The 25,797-nt window shown below is 42.1% G+C and overlaps 1 protein-coding gene across 1 annotated transcript; it reads left to right on the forward strand.

The window, feature by feature from the left end:
* The first annotated feature begins 3,249 nt into the window (after positions 1-3,249).
* LOC134600872 (exocyst complex component 1-like) lies at positions 3,250-24,394 on the forward strand. Its single transcript, XM_063445262.1, has 3 exons — positions 3,250-3,376; positions 4,400-4,530; positions 24,137-24,394. Exons 1-3 carry the CDS (start codon positions 3,250-3,252, stop codon positions 24,392-24,394), a joined length of 516 nt encoding a protein of 171 aa, XP_063301332.1.
* The last annotated feature ends 1,403 nt before the right edge of the window (positions 24,395-25,797 follow it).

The following is a 25,797-nucleotide window of genomic DNA, read 5'->3' on the forward strand; positions in this document are numbered from 1 at the left end:
CAGTGTAAATTTTCTATTCTTTGCCATTTAGGAGTTAAATCACTTTGTTTATGAAGCCCTAATCACACCTCCCTGAACTTAACCTAAAAAGTCCCTGTACTTTTCCTGTGAAGAGAGATCTAATGTTGAAACTTCCTTTATTGCACAGTCTATTCATTTAAACGTTCTTATCTCCTACTCTGTTAACAGCCTGCAGGATCCTTCTGTGTGTGATTAAAGTTCAATTAACAGGGCAGGAGATAAACACACAGTGCTGTCACATCTGATTGAAAATGAAACTATTTTTTGTCAAGTTGCTTGTGTGAGTCACAGCCAGGAGAGCTTTGGCTAGGGCTGCATAAACAGAAACAAAACTGATTTAAAGGAACACTATAGGCACCCTGACCACTTCAGCTCATTGGAGTTGTCTGGGTCCCAGGTCCATTAATCCTGTAAGGTAATTATTGCAATTTTTAAGAAACTCCAATAATTACCTTTCAGGGTTAACTCCACCTCTTGTAGACAGACACTAGAGGGACTTCTGGGCTGTTAGGCGAGTGTACTTTATCCCCATTGTGGCAATCTCTTTGCGAAAGAAAACAAACTGGGCAATTTCTTGTGCGTCTTTTTAAGGCTGAGGGGGACATCCCCAACATCGCTCTGCAAAGCCTATGGTCACCTTTTGCACACATAGAAGCTTTAGCTGCTGAGCATTCCCCCAGCTCTGCCCTGAAGTGCTCGAAGATAGCTTCTAATTTAGCCATGGTATGTTGCAGTAGGCACCAGGCCCTGTGATGCAGAAGCAGGTGTGTCAGCAACTTTGCTTAATACAGCCTGGCGTCGACAGTGTGGTGGATCCATCATCACCACTATGCAAAGCTATAGAGATCGAATCCAGTAAGGACTAGGATAACCCCAACTGGTCCAGAGGGGGGAAAGCGTGACCCAGACTGGATTGGTTGAGATCATCAATTCTCAGCCAAGGAGGTGGATTGGGGGCAGAGCAGATCAAGTGCTTGCAGATCTATGTGACACTGGAATAAAGGTAATATTTAACTTTATTTAAGGGGGGCAATGCTACACATTTGTATTCCTGACCCTACAGTGTTCCTTTAACATATCGGTACTAGCCTGGCAGCCAATCTGTCTCTCAGTCTCATCCTGCTAACCCCATCAGTCTCTCTGTCTCATCCTTTTAGCCCCTACCTGTCTCTCAATTTCATCCTGTTAACCCCCATCTGTCTCTCTCTCTCATTATTTTAACCTCCAACTTTGAATCTCCTTGCACTGCTACTTGTGTACCCCCATCCCTCAATTACCCGATGTGTAGGCTGGATAAAAATGTTTGATCCCCTGCTGATTTTTAATTCCCCCCCCCCGACAAAGAAATGATCAGTCCTGTAATTTTAATGGCAGGTGTATTTTAACAGTGAGAGACAGAATTACAAAACAAATCAAAAATCCAGAAAAACGCATGTCAAAAAAGTTGTGAATTGATTTGAATGTTAATGAGTGAAATAAGTATTTGACCCCTTCGATTCAGTACTTGGTGGCAAAACCCTTGTTGGCAATCAGAGGTCAGAAATTTCTTGTAGTTGAACACCAGGTTTGCACACATCTCCAGAGGGATTTTGTCCCACTCCTCTTTGCAGATCCTCTCCAAAACATTAAGGTTTCGAGGCTGACATTTGGCAACACGAACCTTCAGCTCCCTCCACAGATTTTTTTTATGGGATTAAGGTCTGGAGGCTGGCTAGGCCACTCCAGGACCTTAATGTGCTTCTCCTTGAGCCACTTCTTTGTTGGCTTAGCTGTGTGTTTTGGGCCATTGTCATGCTGAAATACCCATCCATGACCCATTTTCAATGCCCTGGCTGAAGGAAGGAGGTCCTCACCCAAGATTTGACGGTACATGGCTCTGTCCATCGCCCCTTTGTAGTGTGTTATGAATTGCTTTCTTGGTGACTATGATCCCAGCTGCTTTGAGATCATTAACAAGATCCCCCCATGTAGTTATGGGCTGATTCCTCCCCATTCTCATGATCATTGAAACTCCACAAGGTAAGATCTTGCATGGAGCACCAGACCGAGGGAGACAGTCATTTTGTGTTTCTTCCGTTTGCGAATAATCGCACCAACTGTTGTCACCTTCTCACCAAGCTGCTTGGTGATGGTCTTGTAGCCCATTCCAGCCTTGCGTAGGTCTACAACCTTGTCCCTGACATCCTTGGACAACTCGTTGGTCTTGGCCATGGTGGAGAGTGTGGGATCTGACTGATTGCTTCTGTGGACAGGTGTCTTTCATACAGTTCCCTGTAAGAGAGTGCTCCTAATCTCAGCTCATTACCTGTATAAAAGACACCTGAGAGCCAGAAATCTTGCTGATTGATATGGGATCAAATACTTATTTCACTCATTGACATACAAATCAATTTATAATTTTATTTTACATCCTTTTTTCTGGATTTTCTTTTTTTTTTAAATTCTGTTTTACTGTTCAAAATACACCTACCATTAAAATGATAGACTGTTTATTTATTTGTCAGTGGGAAAATGTTAAAAATCAACAGGCGATCAAATACTTTTTACCCTCACTGTAAAGTAACTTCCTATCCCTACCTCTCTCCACACAACGGTGGTATTGCAGTATAATTTAAATCGGCAAAAAAATTGTATTGCTGGTTTCTTAGCAATACCGACATAGGCCAAGCAGTGTCAAATAGCAACTGAGCCAGGTTGCAACCCAAATCTCAGTACCCATTGCTAATATGAATTTGGTATGGCTTCAAGGAAGTATGTAATTTCTGCCTGATCTATTTCACGTCATTAAAGGTTCTGGCCTGTCGGAGACCAAGGACCCTTATTTTGTGTTAAACTGCTTAAGAATGGTTTAACACTAAAAGGAGCGATAGAGCTGCAGGAGTCCAGGGACTATAAACAAATGAATGTCCCTTTAAGACTTGCAAATCATCATAGAAGTCCTACAGATTCAAGGGATCTCCACCTCTCCCCTCCCCCCTTCCCTAAATTCACCTAAATGCCTTGAATCACCCCATTCGAGCATTATATATTTCCTATCTGTCATATTTTTTGCCATGACTCAATTAACAAACATCGATTTATTAGTTTGGAAAATATTGAGTAATGTATTTAATACATGACAACAATAAATAAATGATTAGAGATGTCCATTACAAAGACAGCTTCTCTGACTGTGTTCTCAGCTTGCTTTCTGTTAAGCTATTGGATTTTTGTTTCAGTGCATTAACTATGTCTACAACAGTGAAAATGAACTTAGAGAAAGATGTGTTCAGGATCAGAGGAGAAAGACTAGTTCATGTTCTCCAACTTGCAAGCCTGAGTAAAGATGATCCAGAAAACTACATTTGTACGTCAGGTATGTACTAAATATTTTGGGGGGAAATAGCACTTTACAAACAATTCCTATCAAGCAGTGATATACTGTATACAAACTGTGTTTAATAATAATAATGCATGCATATTTAACTATGTGAGACAGAATAGCAAAGGTGCAAATACTCCTTGATGACATTTCATTTATTGTGTGTGTGTATATATATATATATAATTATTATTATTATTATTATGAATACATCAAGATTGCATAATAGCATGTGAACGCATTAAAGGGTTTATCTCATTACTTTAATGTACAAAACTGAATTGATTTATTTCTTATTTTGTTGCGTTAATTCTATAACATAATAGTTCTAAATACTTAGGGAAATATCACGTTACAAATAATTCCTGCAGTGCTATAAAAAAAATCGAACCGATGGATATATTTTAAACCACTAAGAGCTATCAAAAACGTTAAATGCATCTCCTGACTACAATACCAAATATGTATATATGTATTTAACTCGTTGATTTGCAATGGTATGCTATGGTCTAGCATTGACGATTGTTAATGTGCTTTTTATAGTGGCAATGGTTTAGCTATATGTTAAACTCTGTGTGCATGTCAGATTCTTACATATAATTATCCATTCCCTTATACACGGAATCTGGAACTTCAATAGCAGTTCCTACCAGACATTTGTACATTGCTATGGAATACGTTGTAACTATATATACACGTTTTAATATTTTTTAAATCGTTATTTATAAACTCAGGAAAGGGACTTCTACTTGCTGTTGGACCTTGGCAAACCCAAGATCATTGAAGCCATCTCTGCATCTTCCCTAAAATTGGATTTAGTGTTATTCATTTCATGTGTAACTGAGCTTATTAAGTAAAGGGTGATAATGCAAAATGTTGACTGTTTAGTTGATTGGGCAGGATGATTGGCAAATCTTAGACATATTCGAATCCGTGTTGTATCTGTATTTTTCTATATTCTAGTAAAGTATTGATATGTAATACAAAATGAATCCTGGCTATTATGTTTGATTACAGTGACCTCTGAAAATGATGTCTGCATTACTTGGTTACGTATCAGGGAAGAGCAGTCAATAATAAATTATGAAAGGAAGCACACCTGGTTATTAAAGGAATTGGCTCTTATAGATGGCGTTGATGCTTTCAGGGTGAGTTCATTACGTGTGTTCAAACAGACATCAATGGTTATTTATTTTGCAAATTACCTAATGGGCATCTATCTTTGAAAGGTCTGTGACTTCAGTAGACCGAAGGAGATACACTGCGTTATTTACTAAAGTGAGAATTGTTGGGAATGCAAAGTGAATTTAAAGTGATTTTCAAATTTAAGGCCAAAATAGTTGAAAGGAAAGCATAGCTGACTTGGAGAATGTTTCCAGTTTGTGTATTTTGGGCTTAAATCTGAATTTCACCTTGAATTACCACTAAAGTGTATATCTCTAAAAGATGTAGACATCTGGGTTTAAGCTATGAAAGTGATAAACATCTTGTTAATAGATGGTTTGATCCACTTTTTAGCTTTTTAAAGAGGAACTGTTACAACCCAGGATTTATAATTTATTTAATTAAACTGATATTTAAAACAAACACAGACACACACAGACACACACAGACACACACACACACACACACACACTTAGAAATCCATATCTCTTTATCTTGCAACTGTCAATCATGTTATAAGCACTGTCTTCTATCACCAGTTATCACAGATACAACATACAGAGCAGAGGTAAAATTAAGCAATATTTCGATTTCTCCTCGTCATTTGCAAATGTTGCCCTTACTTTGCCTTCTCTGAAATAGATTATGATTTAATTTGCAAAAATATTTTATATAAATATTGTATCTCTTGTAAAAATATATGAAAAGGGTTCACACGAGTGATATGTGTTGATCAAGGTTTTTATTTAATGGTATGAAATCCAGAGAAGTGACCGTCTCTACCAATGCATTACCTTTTACCCAGAGTAACTAAATATGTGGAGTATACCATGAGGATTGTGGCACTCAGATGTGAAATCTTTGATATTATTGAGGAATTTCGCCCAAAAATGTAAATGTTATTTGTATAAAGTGTTGAGGAATGTATATGACCTTCATGTCATCAGATTCCACCTGTTCACTCCTGATTGGCTTTAAAGATATCAAGTCAAACACAACCACTCCGTCTGCTGTGTTTATGTGTTTTATGATTTTTACACTGTTACATACCCTATTTAAAAAAAATGGTGCAATGTTTAAGTCAATTAACTTAATTATGGCTTCTTATGACAGGCTGAGGCGTATATTGAATTATGTGTAAACGTAGTTATTGAGAAGTGAATACTTGTAATAGATTCCAAAAGGAATTGATTTCATTAAGAAGGAATTTCCCCACTTTAGAGGTACTTACTTTAAAATTAAATTAAATACTTAAATAGTACTTACATTTAAAATTAAATATGATTTGGACAATAGTAGGCCCCCTGGTACTCTGCAATTATTGAGATTTTACAAGAGCAATTTGACATCCCCAATCCGGACCACAAATTTGAAAAAGTAAAAATTTCAAACATTGAAAAAATGTATTTATTTTCTAAAATTTAAAATATATGATCTCTTTATGTTATTCTTATATTTTTTTTCAGTTCAAGATCCAAAATCAGATTATATTCTAGCCTGGGAAAAAGATTTGGGTCTGCAATGGGACCTGGAGGAATGGCTTGCATTCACCTAATTTCTCGAAGGGATCGCTCAGTGTTCCAACCATATAGAAAATCACTAAAAAATTATATACCGGTAGTACCTGGCCCCTTCAAGACTTCATACACACAAAATATTCAGAAAGGTGTTGGAGGGGTTGGGGAGGTCTTGGTGCTCTTTCGCATATATATTGGCACTGTGCAAGATTGCAGCCGTTCTGGCAGGGAATACATTCACTGATTAAAAAGATAGATCCGCCAATTATAACATTCTCTCTAGAGGTGGGTTTATTCAAAAATCTCCCTAAGACATCAAGTAAATTAGATAGAATTATGGTAGGCCACATTCTTATTGCAGCCACGTCGATCATACCTTGTTATTGGAAGTCTACTACTTTACCATCAATTAAGGAAGCACTGATTCTACTCCTGTAGACAATTCCACGCGCCCTGTTACATACTGATATACGATATATTTAGACATATAATTGGTTATATTACTCTCTGTATTATATTTTGACAGGAACAAATCCACTATTTTATTATTATACATATTATTTCTCTTCGTTTTTATTGTTAAATGTTGAATTCTTTACGTACCAAATTAATTTAAAATATGTTTTTTTAACATACTGTTTGATAAAAAATAGTTTGAAAAGAGGTACTTACTTGGATAAGTAATGCAGGAAATTAAGTAAATAGCATAATAACCTCTGCAGCATCATTCTGCATGGTGATAGGGGCTGAACAGCTAGTAAAGTAGGGTGCATCCAGGGACAAGCTGTCAGATTATTTTCACACCATCAGACTAATACCTCATAAGCACTGTTGACTATTGAGTGCTCACTCAGCAGCTTGGATTTAAAGAGACAATGTGGGCACCATCAAAAGTAAGTTGTTAAAGGAGCACTATAGGCTCAGGAACACAAACATGTATTCCTGACCCTATAGGGTTAAAACCACCATCTAGCCACCCTTGTCCCCTCCCTAAATATAGTAGTTTTTAAATGCAAGCTTAAGCTATTGTGACACCAGATACAAAGAAAAAAAGTTTTTCAGTGTAAGCTAATAGCAGTCAGTGTCCTTAAAGCAGGTGTCAGGCCTTCAGCTTGTGCAATCTTACTTGTATTCAAGTCTGCAGCTGCTTACTTTGTCCCTGTTTTCATGACATCAGCAGAAGTGGTAGCCTGCTCCAATCACAATGCTTTCCCATAGGATTGGCTGAGACTGACAAAGAGGCAGATCAGGGGCAGAGCCAGCACAATTCAAACACAGCCCGACCAATCAGCATCTCCTCATAGAGATGAACTGAATCAATGCATCTCTATGAGGAAAGTGTCTGCATGCAGAGGGAGGAAATACTGAATGTTTGGATGCATTTTAGGCAGCCACAACCCAGGAAGGATCTCTAACAGCCATCTGAGGAGTGGCCAGTGAAGTTATCACTAGGCTGTAAAAACTGCATTTTATCTGAAAAGACAGTGTTTACAGCAAAAAGCTTGAAGGTAATGATACTACTCACCAGAACAAATTCAATAAGCTGTAGTTGTTCTGGGTGACTATAGTGTTCCTTTAAGGTGCTAGGAGGTCCCTAGTGCTGGTTTACCTTAAGTGGTTAAACTAATCACAAAAGTCTCCTCTCCAGCAGCATTATGCTCTTCCTTTTCCTACATCCGCTTTCTGAAAATTTTCAAATGGAAGTCTCAGACTGCCACAGGAAGGGGCACCGCTAATTTGTTTAGACCGGTCAGTCGATGCTCTAAGACTGGAGATCCCAACCCAACCTAGCACTCCAAGATTTAGGGATTACCCTGTTGTGTCTAAAGTATTTTTTTTGCTTCTAAAAACACCTTAGACACAACTGGGTAATCCCTAAATCATGGACAGTTAGGGGGTACTTGAGGACTGGGTTGGGAACAGTGGCGTACACACAACCCATGGGGCCCTGGTGCGAAAACTGATCCGTGGGCCCCCCCACGCGCGCGCTTACGCTGCGCGGGCAGGGGCCGCAACACATGGTGGCGGGCACCGGGTCGCAGGGCTGCGACCTGTGTGACCGCGGTATGTACGCCAGTGCATGCATAAACACATACACTTTAAGGACCACTACAGACACCCAGATCACATCAGCTCAATGAAGTGGTCTGGGTGCCAGGTCTCTAGTTTTAACCCTGCAGCTGAAAACATAGCCGTTTCAGAGAAACGGCTATGTTTCACTGAGGGTTAATCCAGCCTCTAGTGGCTGTCTCATTGACAGCCGCTAGAGGATTTTCTGCGATTCTCACTGTGAAAATCACAGTGAGAAGACGCTGAACGTCCATAGGAAAGCATTGAATAATAGAAAGAAAAAGAAGGAACCAGAGAGAGTCCCTGAGGTGGAGAGCTATAATGAAAAAATGGGGAATCCCTACCTTTAATAATCCTAAGGGGAAAAAACAAACAATGGGGGAGGTATAGGACAGGGGAAACAAGGGTAAGGGGTAATGCCAACGGTCAAAAGACAAATAGTGTGACAGGTCCCCCTTGAAATCAGGAGGTTCCTGACTATATCCTCAATGGACTGGGCTCCCCTTAGCTCTTGTAGAGGGATCTAAGGTGGTAGGTGAAACTTGCTGCGAACGGAGGAGCAATAAAGGGAAAGTCCTCTATCAGGGGACGCATACAAGGTCCCGATGTGGACCTGAGCAGGACTACTAAATAAGGAGGACTAACCCTGAATACCTCGGCACTATATGAGGAGCACTAGTGCCTACTTGTAACCAGAGTACCCTATGGCTCCCCCATACAGAGCAACGAGAGACCCCTAGAAAGGGACACACAAGATCCCAAATTAATCTAAGCAGGAACGCTGAGAGAAGAGGTCTGACCCTAAGTACCTCGGCACTGTATAGGAGCAGCTAGTGCCTACTATGAGACCCCTAGAAAGGGACACACAAGATCCCAAATTAATCTAAGCAGGAACGCTGAGAGAAGAGGTCTGACCCTAAGTACCTCGGCACTGTATAGGAGCAGCTAGTGCCTACTATGACCAGAATCCCTGCCTGTCCTAATAAATGAAAACAAATAGAATTAAATAATCGAATCCATTAGTGCTACCAAAAGTGTGAATAAATTAAATTAAATAAGATCTAGCTCGACGCGCGTTTCGGCGTGTCAGCACGCCGTCGTCAGGAGCAATGAACTGATGAGATTCCCCGTGCTGGTTTAAATACCTCTTTGTGTGATCGTTCCGTTAGTGTTACCAGCTGTGGGTACCACGTGGGCTACCGTACTTCCTCGGAGCCCATTGGTCTGTCCGAGGTGCTGATCCCTCCCCTCAGTAGTGATTGGACTGCCTCATTTGCGGTCCCTCCCCTTGCTGGCCGCGTCATCTGACGCGGTTCTAGTCAGACGGGGGAAGGATGGGGCTCGGAGCCCATTGGTCTGTCCAGGGTGCTGATCCCTCCCCTCAGTAGTGATTGGACTGCCTCATTTGCGGTCCCTCCCCTTGCTGGCCGCGTCAGTCAGACGGGGGAAGGATGGGGCTTCTATTCATTGGTGCTCAGCCCGTCTGTCATCCTTTAGACCTGCCCCATTAATGATCGCGTCATATGACGCGGTGCTCGGCTGAAGCCGTAGTTAATGGTAGTAGAACAGTGGGCAGGACGAGCGAGTAATTTAACCCCTGCAGCGTCAATCAAAGAGCTGCAATGGTGGTCAGTTAATATTGTGTATGGGAGGGATACTGAGTATTTATGGTGCTAAATGCATCCATAATGGCACGATCAGAGTGGGGATAAGTACTATATGCCCTCTCTGGTGATGGGACACAGGTAAGTTCCCTAATAGTGGTAACAAAGATGTAACATCCAACACCAATTGAGCCAAAAAGCATATTAAGAAAGGGGGTCGATTTTTTAGGGCTAAGACAGGCAGACGAACTCCAACGCCCCAGAACAAGACAGGCACTGAGAGGCAGGGGCCAGTGGAGACAACGACGCCAATAACCAATGATTTAAGGATAATTAATTTGTCCTCATTCACACTATCTGACATCCAAAGTAAAACCCTTTCTAAAGGCCTGTCTTTTGTACCCACACCTGCATTTAATAAATTCATCTGGACAAAAGACCTGCACTTATTCGCTCGTAAACTGGCCCTACATAAATATCATATGCACAAAAAAGAACTCAAAGCATCCAGCCTAGGCCTAACAATTAAGGATATGGACTGTCTGGACGCTCTAGTCGAACTTCTTGATTCCAATGACCCCAATGCCAGTGACATCCCAATCACTCATCTTACACCAAAGAGTCGTTTTACACCTCACATAAAAGACTATAAGAACATTACGGTGTCAGGGTACCTGTGGTCTCTACCTCCGAAAGAGGTAGAGACTTAGCTGTTCCTCCATCCAGACGGTCTGATGGCTCCCTTCCCCGCGGTCTATCCGGTCATGCTAGGCCGGCCGCGAGGGAGTGACTGCCTTTTACAGCATCTAGGCAGGAAGTAGTCATCAGGACACTCCCCCGGAACAACCTGTCAGTCAATGGCTGCAGGACCAATCAGGACGCCTTGGAGGCGTGGTTACTGCTCTGAACAGGGTATTTAACAGAGCTTCTTTCATTAGCTCATTGCCCTGTCGTGGTTCTAGCTTGTTCTAGTCACTCAGTGCTTGTGTATTCTATTATCCCTTTTGGTTTTGACCCAGCTTGTTTACCTTACTCTGCTTATCTCTGTTACCCTTGATTCGGCTTGTCTCTCGCTTACCTGTCTTCTGTTACCCTCGACCTCGGCTTGTCTTTGACCATTCTATACTGTACTACTTACGTTAGTCCGGCCATTCTAAGGTCCGGTATACGTATCTGGCTACTGTTTGTACTCTGCGTGTTGGATCCCTGTCCCGATCCTGACATTACGACAGGGCCAATGGATCCTGCAAGTACAAACAGTCAGCTGGCTGCTCCTGATCCTAGGTTTGAAGCCATGGATCACAGAATGGATCAGATGGCGCTTGCGCTACAGGCTCTATTAGCTTGTGCCAATAACCCACCAGAGGAGATACGTAATACCCCTGTTTCTCCTGTCGGTTCAGGTCTAGAGGTAGCCACAGTGGGTGCTTCTTCTCACATTACCCCCCCAGTACGCTATGGTGGGGCTCCTGAGAAGTGTCGTGGTTTTTTAAACCAAATTAGTATCCACTTTGAATTGCAACCTCGCTCTTATCCTACAGATAGGGCAAAAGTAGGATTTATTATCACCCTACTCATTGAGAAAGCTCTGAGATGGGCCAACCCACTATGGGAGAACGATAATCCATTAGTTTATAACTATAACGCATTTGTAGCTGCTTTTAGAAGAACATTTGACCCTCCAGGTAGAAAGGTTAATGCAGCCAGATTACTGTTGCGCCTGAGACAGGAGAACCAAACACTGGTGGATTATGCACTAGAGTTCAGGTCTCTGGCGGCAGAAATCAAGTGGAATGAGCAGGCGTATATGGATGTATTTTTGAATGGCCTATCTGATGTAATCCTTGATGAGGTTGCTACCAGAGAACTCCCTGAGAATTTAGAGGATTTAATTTCGTTCATCTCTCGTATAGATGAACGTCTAAGAGAGAGACAGAACACTCGAGAGAGGAACCAGAGACCTTCTTTTAGGTTAGCTCCCGCTGTTCCAAGTCCTGACTCCACGATATCTTTGCTTACTGAACCTATGCAGATAGGGTATACCCGCCTCTCTGAGGAGGAAAGACAGCACAGGAGAAGAGAGGGTTTGTGTATGTATTGTGGAGCCAAGGGTCATTTACTCTCGAACTGTTCTAACCGCCCGGGAAACGCTCGCACCTAAGTCTCTCTAGAGGACAGGCCTTGGGTGTTTCTATTTTGTCCTCTACTCCTGATTATAAAGATCACAGGCTTCTGCTACCAGTTTCCTTAACTTGGGGGAAGGAAGTAGTAAGGGCTATGGCATTGATAGATTCCGGTGCTGCTGAGAATTTTATCGACCAAGCCTTTGCTAGTAAGAACAATTTCCCATCCCAGCTAAGGGAGACACCTTTGGCCGTTGAGGCCATAGATGGTAGACCACTACTAGACCCTGTTATCTTTCGTGAGACCATACCCATTAATTTAAATGTGGGTATCCTACACGTGGAGAATTTATCTCTTCTGCTCATTTCGTCTCCTTCCGTTCCCATAGTTCTGGGGTACCCATGGTTGAAAAAACATAACCCTATTATCGATTGGGAGTTAGGAGAGATACTCTCGTGGGGCCAGGGCTGCCAGGATCGGTGTTTGTGCAAGGTTTCTCCATTAGCTAATATTAACATACCGGAGAATCCTACTCAGTCCACAAAAAGACAAATACCAGACCTTTACCTAGACTTAAGGGCAGTGTTTGACAAGAAGAATGCCGATTCTTTGCCTCCACACAGGTCATTTGACTGTAAGATTAAGCTTCTACCCGGCACTATGCCTCCGAGGGGTCATGTATATCCTTTGTCTGTTCAGGAAAACTCGGTTCTAGAGGAGTATATTCGGGAGAATTTAGAAAAGGGATTCATCAGGAGGTCTTCTTCTCCGGCCGGGGCTGGGTTCTTTTTCATTAAGAAGAAGGATGGCAAGCTGAGACCTTGTATCGATTACCGAGGCTTGAATAAAATAACTGTCAGAAATGCCTATCCTATCCCACTGATTACCGAGTTATTTGATCGTCTTAAGGGCTCCAAAATCTTCACCAAGTTAGATCTCAGAGGGGCTTACAATTTGGTGAGAATCCAGCAAGGTCAAGAGTGGATGACGGCATTCAATACCCGGTATGGCCATTACGAATACACTGTTATGCCATTTGGACTATGCAATGCTCCTGCAGTATTTCAAGATTTGATTAATGAGGTACTTAGGGAGTTTCAGCATGATTGTGTTATTGTTTACCTGGACAACATACTAATACACTCTAAGGAGATTGAGACTCACCATAGACAGGTCAGAAAGGTATTACACAAGCTGCTGCAACATGGTCTATATTGCAAATTGGAGAAGTGCAGTTTTGATCAGTCTCAGGTAGACTTTCTTGGATACGTGATTTCTGGGGAGGGTTTTAAAATGGATCCTGTAAAACTTCAATCTATTTTAGACTGGCCCTTGCCCAAAGGACTCAAGGCTATCCAAAGGTTTATTGGTTTTTCCAACTACTATAGGCGCTTCATTAAAGGATACTCCTCTATCATTGCGCCTATTACCAATATGACCAAACAAGGGGCTGATACTAAGTTCTGGTCTAAGGAAGCTCTGGGTGCTTTCAAGACTCTCAAGGAACTTTTTGCCTCGGCTCCCATTCTAGTCCATCCTGATACGACTCTGCCTTTCTTGCTCGAGGTCGATGCCTCTGAGACAGCAGTTGGGGCTGTTCTGTCTCAAAGGTTAGGGGTGGATAAACCGTTACACCCTTGTGGTTTCTTCTCTAAGAAATTTTCTGGGCCTGAGAGCAGATATGACATCGGGGAAAGGGAACTGTTAGCAGTCATTAAAGCCTTAAAGGAGTGGAGACATTTGTTGGAGGGGACCCTACACCCTATTACGATTTTGACGGACCACAAAAACTTGTCCTATATTGGGGAGGCTAAGCGCTTATCCTCTAGACAAGCTCGTTGGTCCTTATTCCTGACTCACTTCAATTATGTACTGACTTACAGACCTGGTTCTAAAAACTCTAAAGCCGATGCATTATCTCGCCAATATGAACCTTCTACTGTACCTGAACCAGTTCTTTCTTCTATAGTTCCGAAATGCAATATCATTGCTAATACGAATCTCAGGATTCATTCTCCATTACTGGCCGAGATCATTAAGTTGCAACATCTAGCACCTAAACAGACTCCTGCGGGCCGTCATTTCGTTCCTCCTGCTCTTCAACTGGAACTTTTACAGTGTTTACATAATAGCAAGATGGCGGGACATCCTGGTATTCGCAAAACTTACGCGTTGATCTCTAAGGACTTCTGGTGGCCTGCTTTACGGAGGGATATTGAGGAGTTCATCGCTGCATGTGAAGTTTGTACTAAAACCAAACAACCCCATACGCTTCCATGTGGATTCCTGCAACCCTTGGAGGTTCCAGAAAAACCATGGTCCTGTTTGGCCATGGACTTTATTGTCGATCTACCCATCTCTAAAAGACAGACTGTTATCCTCACCGTGGTTGACAGGTTTACTAAGATGGCACACTTCATTCCCCTGCCTAAACTCCCGTCTTCTCCCGAATTGGCAGAGATATTCGCTGAGGAGATTTTTCGCCTACATGGGATACCCTCTCAAATTGTATCGGACAGAGGCTCCCAATTTGTTTCCCGCTTTTGGAGGTCCTTCTGCTCTCAACTTGGTATTAAATTAAACTTTTCTTCTGCCTATCATCCTCAGTCTAACGGAGCTGCTGAACGTACCAACCAGAAAATTGAACAATATTTACGATGCTTTGTTTCTGAACACCAGGATGATTGGGTCGGTTTGATTCCTTGGGCGGAGTTTGCACACAACAATCTCGTTTGCGATTCTACTCATTCAAGCCCCTTCTTCATGAATTATGGTTTTCATCCGTCTATTCTTCCTTCGGATTCCCCTTCCCAGGGGGTGCCGTCGGTTGATGTTCATGTTGCCAATTTGAGGAAGTTGTGGGATCAAACTCGACAAATCCTTGTGCACAACTCTATGTTGGTCAAGAAACACGCTGATAAACGTAGAAGGGCGGCTCCGGTCTTTGTTCCAGGTGATAGGGTATGGCTGAGCACGAGGAACATCCGTTTAAAAGTGCCCTCCATGAAGTTCGCTCCTCGTTATATTGGACCCTACAGGGTGCTGACCCGTATCAATCCAGTTGCGTATCGTTTAGCTCTTCCTAATACCTTACGCATCCCGAACTCGTTTCACGTTTCATTGCTGAAACCACTCATATGTAACAGATTTTCCTCCACAATAGCCCCTCCTCGCCCCGTTCAGGTGGAGGGTCAGGAGGAGTATGAGGTTAACTCTATTATTGATTCTCGAATCTCCCGGGGGAGAGTACAATATCTGGTTGATTGGAAGGGATATGGTCCTGAGGAGAGGAGTTGGGTACCTCAGGAGGATGTTCATGCTCCCCGTCTCCGCAGGGCGTATCACTCTCGCTTCCCATCTCGTCCCGGTTCATTCCGCCCGGTGGGCGTATCTGAGAGGGGGGGTACTGTCAGGGTACCTGTGGTCTCTACCTCCGAAAGAGGTAGAGACTTAGCTGTTCCTCCATCCAGACGGTCTGATGGCTCCCTTCCCCGCGGTCTATCCGGTCATGCTAGGCCGGCCGCGAGGGAGTGACTGCCTTTTACAGCATCTAGGCAGGAAGTAGTCATCAGGACACTCCCCCGGAACAACCTGTCAGTCAATGGCTGCAGGACCAATCAGGACGCCTTGGAGGCGTGGTTACTGCTCTGAACAGGGTATTTAACAGAGCTTCTTTCATTAGCTCATTGCCCTGTCGTGGTTCTAGCTTGTTCTAGTCACTCAGTGCTTGTGTATTCTATTATCCCTTTTGGTTTTGACCCGGCTTGTTTACCTTACTCTGCTTATCTCTGTTACCCTTGATTCGGCTTGTCTCTCGCTTACCTGTCTTCTGTTACCCTCGACCTCGGCTTGTCTTTGACCATTCTATACTGTACTACTTACGTTAGTCCGGCCATTCTAAGGTCCGGTATACGTATCTGGCTACTGTTTGTACTCTGCGTGTTGGATCCCTGTCCCGATCCTGACATACGGTCTTTTTAGAGATGGTGTGCAGGGAAATCGAAGAAGTTGAATTGGGGACCATGTGTATTGAATCTCTTAGCAACCTCACTAGGACAGAACAAGTAGCACTAAAAGAACTCAAAGACAATGATCAACTGGTGATCAAACCGTCAGACAAGGGCGGCAATGTGGTCCTGATGGATCACTCTAATTACACACGGATGGTACAGAAATTACTAGACGATAGGGAGACCTATCAAGTATTAAAATGCGACCCTACGACCCAATTTCTTGCCGAAATTAAAACTATGTTGAATCAGGCCCTAACGGACAATCTGATCACCAAAAACGAATTTGAGTTCATGCTAGTTAGACAACCAGTACTATCAACCTTTTACAGTTTACCCAAGGTTCATAAATCCCTAGACAACCAGTCGGGTAGACCGATTGTATCTGGATGTGGCAATTTGACCCAGAATCTTAGTATCTTTCTGGATAAGATCTTGTCACCCATTGTCTCTAAGCTGCCATCATATATAAGAGATACAAAACAAATGCTCAGTTACCTCAAGGACATCTCCATCCCAGACCAGGCACTACTATGCAGTCTGGATGTAGAGTCACTATATAGCTCTATACCCCATACACAGGGAATTAGCAACATAAGAACCATCTTGGAACAAGAGTTACAATTCCCGCCCGCATACATTGAATTTATCTCTAATATACTTAGAACAATCCTTACTAGGAACATTTTCTTGTTCAATGGTGCAGTGTACCAACAAATTAGGGGGACTGCGATGGGCACATCTTGTGCTCCATCGTATGCAAATCTCTATCTAGGCACCTGGGAAAAGTACATCAGGTCCGCCCCACATTTGAGCCATTTTATGGCAATGGTCTTCTGTTGGAAACGCTATATAGATGACGTGCTCATTGTGTGGACTGGCACTGCACAAGACTTTCTAACCTTTGTCAACCTTTTAAATAGGAATGATCTTAATCTCAAATTTACCAGCGAGATGGGGGGTAAACGACTTAATTTTTTGGACATTACCATATCCATTTCTGAAGGGGGCATTGCAACAACCCTCTTCAGAAAGCAAACAGCTACTAATAGCCTTCTGAATTGGCACAGTCACCATCCTCGCCCCCTCAAAGCTGGTATACCAATAGGGCAATACCTAAGATTAAGGCGGAACTGTTCCTCTGTGGACGATTTCAAGGTTAAAGCATGGGAACTCAGACGTGCCTTTAAGGACAAGGGTTACCCTAACAGGGTCTTACGCAGGGCCTATAGCCGAGCAATCAGCACTGAACGTGAGTCCCTCTTGACTGACAACAAGATACAGGGGCAAGATCAGAAACTAATCCGCTGCATCGCCACCTATGATGCAGGATGGGATTTCATGATGAGCACCCTTAAGCGGTACTGGCCCATTCTGACTTCTGATCCCCAAATCAAACAGGTAGTCACCACCTTCCCCTCTGTGACGGCACGCAGGGGCAAAAATTTACGTGACACCCTAGTACAGAGCCACCTTGCCCCCCTAAAGAAAGGAAGGAACAACTACCTACCTAAGGGGACGTACAGATGTGGGCATTGCAGTGCATGTCAATTCATTCACTTAAAGTCCAAGAACTTCACAGACAGTAACAACAAGGAAACCTTTCCTGTACGCTCATTTTTTAACTGCAGGACAGAAGGGGTAATCTACCTACTAACCTGTTCATGCGGCATGAAATACGTGGGCAAAACGTTCAGACCCTTTAAATTGAGAATTAGGGAACACGTTAATTCAGTCAGAAGACACCTTGAAACTCCCATTTCACGCCATCTGAAAACCCATCACCAAAATTCAGCAAACAAGCTAAAATTTATAGGGATTGAACATATCCCACAGACTCAACGGAAGGGGGATTGGGACACGAAATTAAGACAACGTGAATCCTACTGAATTTATAAACTCAAAACCCTCTCTCCGGCAGGTCTGAATGAGGGGTTCTCCTTCTCAGCTTTCCTCTAATACTTTCTCCATCCTCCTCTCATTTCAGGATGTTTTAATATTAATGGTGATTCCCACCAGTCCTATTGTGGGACATTAATTCAGGCACTGTATATATTTTTTACACGTAAATTTTGTATATATCTTTACTTAGGGATGCTGTGTGTGTGTGTGTGTGTGTGTTCTTTCCTCTTACGGGTATACCTCTGTTACACCTCTGTTACCATTTTTGGTAACTTATTCTTGTGACCACGTCCATTCCATAGATGTTACATCTTTGTTACCACTATTAGGGAACTTACCTGTGTCCCATCACCAGAGAGGGCATATAGTACTTATCCCCACTCTGATCGTGCCATTATGGATGCATTTAGCACCATAAATACTCAGTATCCCTCCCATACACAATATTAACTGACCACCATTGCAGCTCTTTGATTGACGCTGCAGGGGTTAAATTACTCGCTCGTCCTGCCCACTGTTCTACTACCATTAACTACGGCTTCAGCCGAGCACCGCGTCATATGACGCGATCATTAATGGGGCAGGTCTAAAGGATGACAGACAGGCTGAGCACCAATGAATAGAAGCCCCATCCTTCCCCCGTCTGACTAGAACCACGTCAGATGACGCGGCCAGCAAGGGGAGGGACCACAAATGAGGCAGTCCAATCACTACTGAGGGGAGGGATCAGCACCCTGGACAGACCAATGGGCTCCGAGCCCCATCCTTCCCCCGTTTGACTAGAACCGCGTCAGATGACGCGGCCAGCAAGGGGAGGGACCGCAAATGAGGCAGTCCAATCACTACTGAGGGGAGGGATCAGCACCTCGGACAGACCAATGGGCTCCGAGGAAGTACGGTAGCCCACGTGGTACCCACAGCTGGTAACACTAACGGAACGATCACACAAAGAGGTATTTAAACCAGCACAGGGAATCTCATCAGTTCATTGCTCCTGATGACGGCGTGCTGACACGCCGAAACGCGCGTCGAGCTAGATCTTATTTAATTTAATTTATTCACACTTTTGGTAGCACTAATGGATTCGATTATTTAATTCTATTTGTTTTCATTTATTAGGACAGGCAGGGATTCTGGTCATAGTAGGCACTAGCTGCTCCTATACAGTGCCGAGGTACTTAGGGTCAGACCTCTTCTCTCAGCGTTCCTGCTTAGATTAATTTGGGATCTTGTGTGTCCCTTTCTAGGGGTCTCATAGTAGGCACTAGCTGCTCCTATACAGTGCCGAGGTACTTAGGGTCAGACCTCTTCTCTCAGCGTTCCTGCTTAGATTAATTTGGGATCTTGTGTGTCCCTTTCTAGGGGTCTCTCGTTGCTCTGTATGGGGGAGCCATAGGGTACTCTGGTTACAAGTAGGCACTAGTGCTCCTCATATAGTGCCGAGGTATTCAGGGTTAGTCCTCCTTATTTAGTAGTCCTGCTCAGGTCCACATCGGGACCTTGTATGCGTCCCCTGATAGAGGACTTTCCCTTTATTGCTCCTCCGTTCGCAGCAAGTTTCACCTACCACCTTAGATCCCTCTACAAGAGCTAAGGGGAGCCCAGTCCATTGAGGATATAGTCAGGAACCTCCTGATTTCAAGGGGGACCTGTCACACTATTTGTCTTTTGACCGTTGGCATTACCCCTTACCCTTGTTTCACCTGTCCTATACCTCCCCCATTGTTTGTTTTTTCCCCTTAGGATTATTAAAGGTAGGGATTCCCCATTTTTTCATTATAGCTCTCCACCTCAGGGACTCTCTCTGGTTCCTTCTTTTTCTTTCTATTTACTTACAACAAGGGTTATTCCCTTCTGGGAGAGTTATTACAGGGCATAGTGACACTGATCCACCGGTCTTTATCCTGACCTCTGTATAAGTGCCACCACCAATTTAAGCATTGAATAATGCTTTCCTATGGGCGGTTTGAATGCGCGCGTGGCTCTTGCCACGCATGCGTATTCGGAGCTGAGAGGCGGAGAGATTCCCAGCGCCAAGGGAGTCCGGCGCTGGAGAAAGGTAAGTGCTTAAGACACACACACACAGACTCTCATGAACAGGCGCACACATTTACTGACAGACACACACTCAGTGACAGACATACATACACACTCACTAACAGATGCACACAAACATACTCAGTAACAGACACACACACTAACACACACTCTAACACACACACACACACACACTAACATACACTCTCACACACACACTCTAAGACTAACACACACGCTAACACACACTCACACACACTAACATACACTCACACACACTAACATACACTCACACACACTAACATACACTCACACTCACAAACACACACTCGCTAACACTAACATACACTCACACTCACAAACACACACTAACATACACTCACTAACACTAACATACACTCACAAACACACACTCACTAACATACACTCACACTCACAAACACACACACACTCACACTCTAACACACACTCACTAACACTAACATACACTCACACTCACAAACACACACTCACACCCTAACACACACTCACTAACACTAACACACTCTAACACACACTCACACTCTAACACATACTCACTAACACTAACATACACTCACACTCACAAACACACACTCACACTCTAACACACACTCACTAACACTAACATACACTCACAAACACACACTAACATACACTCACACTCTAACACACACTCACTAACACTAACACTCACAAACACATTTTTTTTAAAATCCCCCCAGCCTCCTTACCTGTGGGAGAGCTGAGGGGATTCCCTGGGGTCCAGTGGTGCTGCTGGGCTCCTGGGGGGCCGGTCACCCGGTGGGCAGGCAGGCTGGCGGGCGCGCGAGGGAGCACTGTCTCCTGAGTGCTTCCTCTTCAGCTCCCTCGCGCGCCGCGTACTGATGCCGGAGCCGGAAGATGACGTCATCTTCCGGCTCCGGTATCAGTGCGGTGCGCGAGGGAGCTGAAGAGGAAGCACCCAGGAGACAGTGCTCCTTCGCGCGCCCGCAGTACCGGCCAGCCGGATGACAGCAGGGCCAGCCTCGGGGGGCCCGGAGGTGGCCGGCTCCTGGGCCCCCCAGGAGAAGAGGCTGGCCCAGTGACATACATACCGGGTCGCAGGGCGGCCGGGCCCCCTGGTGGGCCGGGCCCAGTCGCAGCCGCGACCCCTGCGACCCCGGTATGTACGCCACTGGTTGGGAACCACTGCTCTAAGACAATTAGTAGACAATTAGTAGCTCCCCAGTCACAAAAACGACTGGAGAAACATACACACGTTTCAAAGTTTTTTTTTTTTTTTTTTAATAATGGGGAGCTAATGATTTGCTTAGACCACTCTAATCCATTTATTGGTGCCATTGTATGCAGCTGTCCATGAAGAAGGCAAATGTCGGAGGGACCAGAGCGAAACTGCACTGGAGAGGAGACTTTGCGGTTAAACCGTTTGTGAATGACTCTATCTTGTAAAGTTAAGCTGGCACCAGTGACCTCTTGGCACTATAACAACTTAATTTTGATACATTTGTTATGATGCCCCGAGAGCCCCTTTAACCCCTTAAGACCGCAGCCAAATGTGCAAGTTGTGATCCAAAAAAAGCGTAAACAAAACCTAGCTTTTGCGCTACATGTCTGTCCAACCGTAATTCAACTCTTTCATATTAACTGCACCCACACTTATTATATATCATTTTATTCAGGTGAAACAGGGCTTTCGTTTAACATCAAATATTTAGCTATGGAACATAATTTAATATGAAAAAAATATTACAAAAATGGGAGAAAATACGATTTTTTTTAATTTTTTTTAGTTCTACGTGACATTCTAACTGTGAATGTCATAATACTGTTTGCTTTTACTGCAATACAATACACATATTTGTATTCAGTGATGTCTCACGTGTAAAACAGTACCCCCTATGTACAGGTTTTATGGTGTTTTGGGAAGTTACAGGGTCAAATATAGCATGTTACATATTTCAGTTTTTTCACATTGAAATTCGCCAGATTGGTTACGTTGCCTTTGAGACCATATGGTAGCCCAGAAATAAGAATTACCCCCATGATGGCATACCATTTGTAAAAGTAGACAACCCAAGGTATTGCAAATGGAGTATGTCCAGTCTTTTTTTAGTAGCCACTTGGTCACAAACACTGGCCAAAGTTAGTGTTAATATTTGAAAATGCAAAAAACTAATTTGAACGCAAATTTTGGCCAGTGTTTGTGACTAAGTGGCTACTAAAAAAAAAAAACATACCCTATTTGCAATACCCTGGGTTGTCTACTATTGCAAATGGTATGCCATCATGGGGATAATTTTCATTCCTGGGCTACCATACGGTCTCAAAAGCAACCTGGCGAATTTTAATGTGAAAAAACTGAAACGCAATCCTTATATTTGACTCTGTAACTTTTGAAAACACCATAAAACCTGTACATGAGCGGTACTGTTATACTCAGGAGACTTCGCTGAACACAAATATTAGTGTTTCAAAACAGTAAAACGTATCACAACAATTATATCGTCAGTGTAAGTGCTATTTGTGTGTGAAAAATGCAAAAAATGTCACTGTCACTGACGATATCGTCGTTGTAATATATTTTACTGTTTTGAAACACTAATATTTGTGTTCAGCTAAGTCTTCCGAGTAAAACAGTACCCCCCATGTACAGGTTTTATGGTGTCTTGGAAAGTTACAGGGTTAAATATAGTGCTAGCAAATTAAATTCCCTATAGTTTCAGCATGGGTTGTCAGGCAGGTCCCGCTAATTGTAATTAATAAAATGACCTAATTATGTAAAATGATTACATAAATATATGCGTAGAATTATTATATATATAGGTGTGTGTATATATTTATATGTGTGCATATAGATGTATATAATTTTTTTTATTATTTTTATTTATATATAGGTATATATTTAGTGATATATACGTATATACTTATGTATATAGATATATATATTATTTCGTTCTACATGTATTTTGATATCAATATATATATATTAATTTTAAAATACAGTTAGAACGAAATTACGCATGTTTATATATTTTTTATCTATTTATTTTGTATTTTTTTTTTTATTTTTTTTTTTACGTATTTATATATTTATTTATTTTTTATTATAATATAAATATATATATAATAAAAATTATATATATTTAATCAATATCATTGTACGTGTATTTTGATATTAATATATATATATATATATATATAATTATGTATATATTAATATTAAAATACATGTAGACAGTGTATGTATATTTATGTGTATATGTGTATATGTGTATATATATATATACTTAGATCATATATATATAATAAATATATATATGATCTAAGTATATATAATCTTATTTTTACACTGTTTTAACTGATTTTATTTGAATTTCAGACAGCAGGGGGAGTACCTGTCATTACAGGCACTCCCCCTGCTGGCACTGCCTTGGACGGCTATGCCGTCCATGTGATCGCGGGGTCCTCGCAAGGACCTCGCGATCACATGGCCCTGGGGGGCCGAAGAGGACGGAGGGGGGCTCCCAGGTAAGTCCCCCATACCGCGATCGCCGGCGTGGGATCGCCGGCGACCGGGTAAGTACATAAGATTGCAGGACGTTCTATGCTGCCCTGCGGATTTTAGAGCCATCTAAATAAGGACGGCATAGAACGTCCTGCGGTCTTAAGGGGTTAAATGCATTTATGGGGCTATATGCAGTGTTCACTTTGAGCACTGCATGCAGCTCATCAGTCAGTTTATGGCCATTAAATATGGGTCTCTCTGGTGTGAGCATGGATTTAACATTGCTTACACCAAAATGCCATTCTAGCTTCATTAAAATGCAGTCTGTAAGGATGGCATAGATTAAAGCAGAGTGTGTTTACTTGAGAATTGTTTTACCTCAGCTCTGAGCTTTAATCATGCACAGTAGGTGACAGGCTCCAGCAGACTAATAACAGAGCAGAGAATAAGTACGTACATATTAAACACACCGTGCAAAGAGTAGCTAAAATGTTTTATCCTTGTTATTACAAAGTGTGTAAAGATGGCGTGTGAGTCTCAGCCAGGGAAAGCGTGGCTAAGGCTGCATAAACAGTGATGTAACTCAGAAGTGGCAGATAATTGAACAGTGAGACTGCATCGGCGTGAGACTATCCTAAGCCCAATTTGCTTTGGCGCTCAACAACATGAAAAATATTTATCAGTGAATAAATATCTGTGGTTCAGAAAGAACACTGCAAAATGAGTGTATCTAATTCTAGTCGGAAATTAAATGTAAACAGTATCATTATGAGAATAACACTTGTTTTTCTCCTTTGTAGGACAATGCTATTTTTGATTTGCATTTTGAAAATGATATCTACACTTTGGAGGCCTATAGTACGGCATCTAAATATGCTTTTCTCCGTTGCATACGTGAGATGAGTGAGGAATACCTTCAGCGTGATCTTCAATGGCGGAATTTTGACCATGACTTTGTTGGTAACAGCAACTCTTTTTTGGTCATAGATGACATAATGCTATCCCTGAGACTCTGCATTGAAGCAATAAGCTTTGGTTGCCTTTTCAGTTGTTTCTAAAGATGGAACTACGAGATCGGAACGGATATATGTGACATCATGTGTATTAGTTCAAATAGAGATATTTATTTATTTTTTTGTGCCTAATAATACTTAAATGTCATAGACTAGGTGTAGGACTTTACACCATATGAGGATCATCCCTTGAATATTATTTATAAAATTAATGAAAAACTGCATTGTGATCCACAAACCCTCACAGCTAACAGTGGAAGATTACCTACATCCCTATTTTCAGAAGTGGCCCTACACTTGATCAAAAAAAAAATATGATGTAAAAATACATTCAGATACTTAAGATATGCATTCCCTGATAAAATAATGATTTCATTTTTTTTAATGTTAACAGAAAAGGCAATGTTATTATTTGCTATTTTAATGCAAAATATAATGTAATAAATACATAAAATATAATACTTAAACTCTAATTACAATGCAGCTGTGACATCATTAGTTTAATGTACGAAAATCCTTATGAAATTGTTTTTTTCCCCAAAACCTTTTTAGTAAAGAAGGCATAGATTGTATGGTAGGTACCCATTGAGTGCATTCCATAGAACGTGCTCACAGCTCCTAAACAAGTAAGTGGTTCGAAGCTGTATACATATTGGTGGTATTCTGTTGCATTACAATATATATATTTTCTATTATTTAGATTCTTGGATTTTAGTGTATACTGACTTATTAGAGGTGCCCTATTTTCATTTTGTTTAATTTAAAGCACTTTATTTACTTTTTATTGTTTCACACTATTTTCCACTTTATCGAGATGGACAAATCGAATGTGCTGTTCTTTTTACTTATATTTTGACTGTACATGCTATTCACCGTTTTCTTTATTGTGTGCATTTGTTAATCAGTCTGTCTGAAAAGTATCGTATATGTCCTCAGAAGTCTGCCTGTATAGTGCATTGTATGCAATGACTAATCTCTGCATAAGGTAAGGCAAGATATGTTGACCCTCGGTTTTGCAGATCACTGTGTGTACACCTGGGAACTTGACTGATTTTCCTCAGAATCTGTATACTTGTTTCTTTTGCATAACACAATTTAGCATTTTGCTCCTGCGCCGTCCTCACTGCATCTTTTCCATCTTTTGACCATCCTCCAGTGTTTTTTTCCTCCCATGCCCATTTCCCATATCATTTTCATCCCTTGGTTGCTTTATGGTTATGTTTCATTTTATACTCACCAATAATTTCCCCTCCTATATCCATCTTCCCCTAGCTTTTTCAGATGGCCATCTGTCTGTGATTTCCCCTCACATCATGTCTCTCATCATGTCAGTATCAGTTTCCATTATCTCTTGTTATTATCCAATTAATGTTTTACTCTCATGCCATCAGGTGTGCCATCAAATAGATTCTTTCCAACACTGAATATTTTATAAAAGAAAATATAAT

The sequence above is a fragment of the Pelobates fuscus genome, chromosome 3, assembly GCF_036172605.1.
Source record: "Pelobates fuscus isolate aPelFus1 chromosome 3, aPelFus1.pri, whole genome shotgun sequence".
In the NCBI taxonomy this organism is placed as follows: Eukaryota; Metazoa; Chordata; class Amphibia; order Anura; family Pelobatidae; genus Pelobates; species Pelobates fuscus.

What these genes read in the sequence shown, in the direction of transcription:
- LOC134600872 (XM_063445262.1), top strand. Translation starts at nt 3,250, where the DNA reads ATGTCTACAACAGTGAAAATGAACTTAGAGAAAGATGTGTTCAGGATC. An exon ending in AAACTACATTTGTACGTCAG is followed by an intron (nt 3,377 to 4,399) that starts GTATGTACTAAA and finishes GTTTGATTACAG; the next exon opens with TGACCTCTGAAAATGATGTC. An exon ending in ATGGCGTTGATGCTTTCAGG is followed by an intron (nt 4,531 to 24,136) that starts GTGAGTTCATTA and finishes TCTCCTTTGTAG; the next exon opens with GACAATGCTATTTTTGATTT.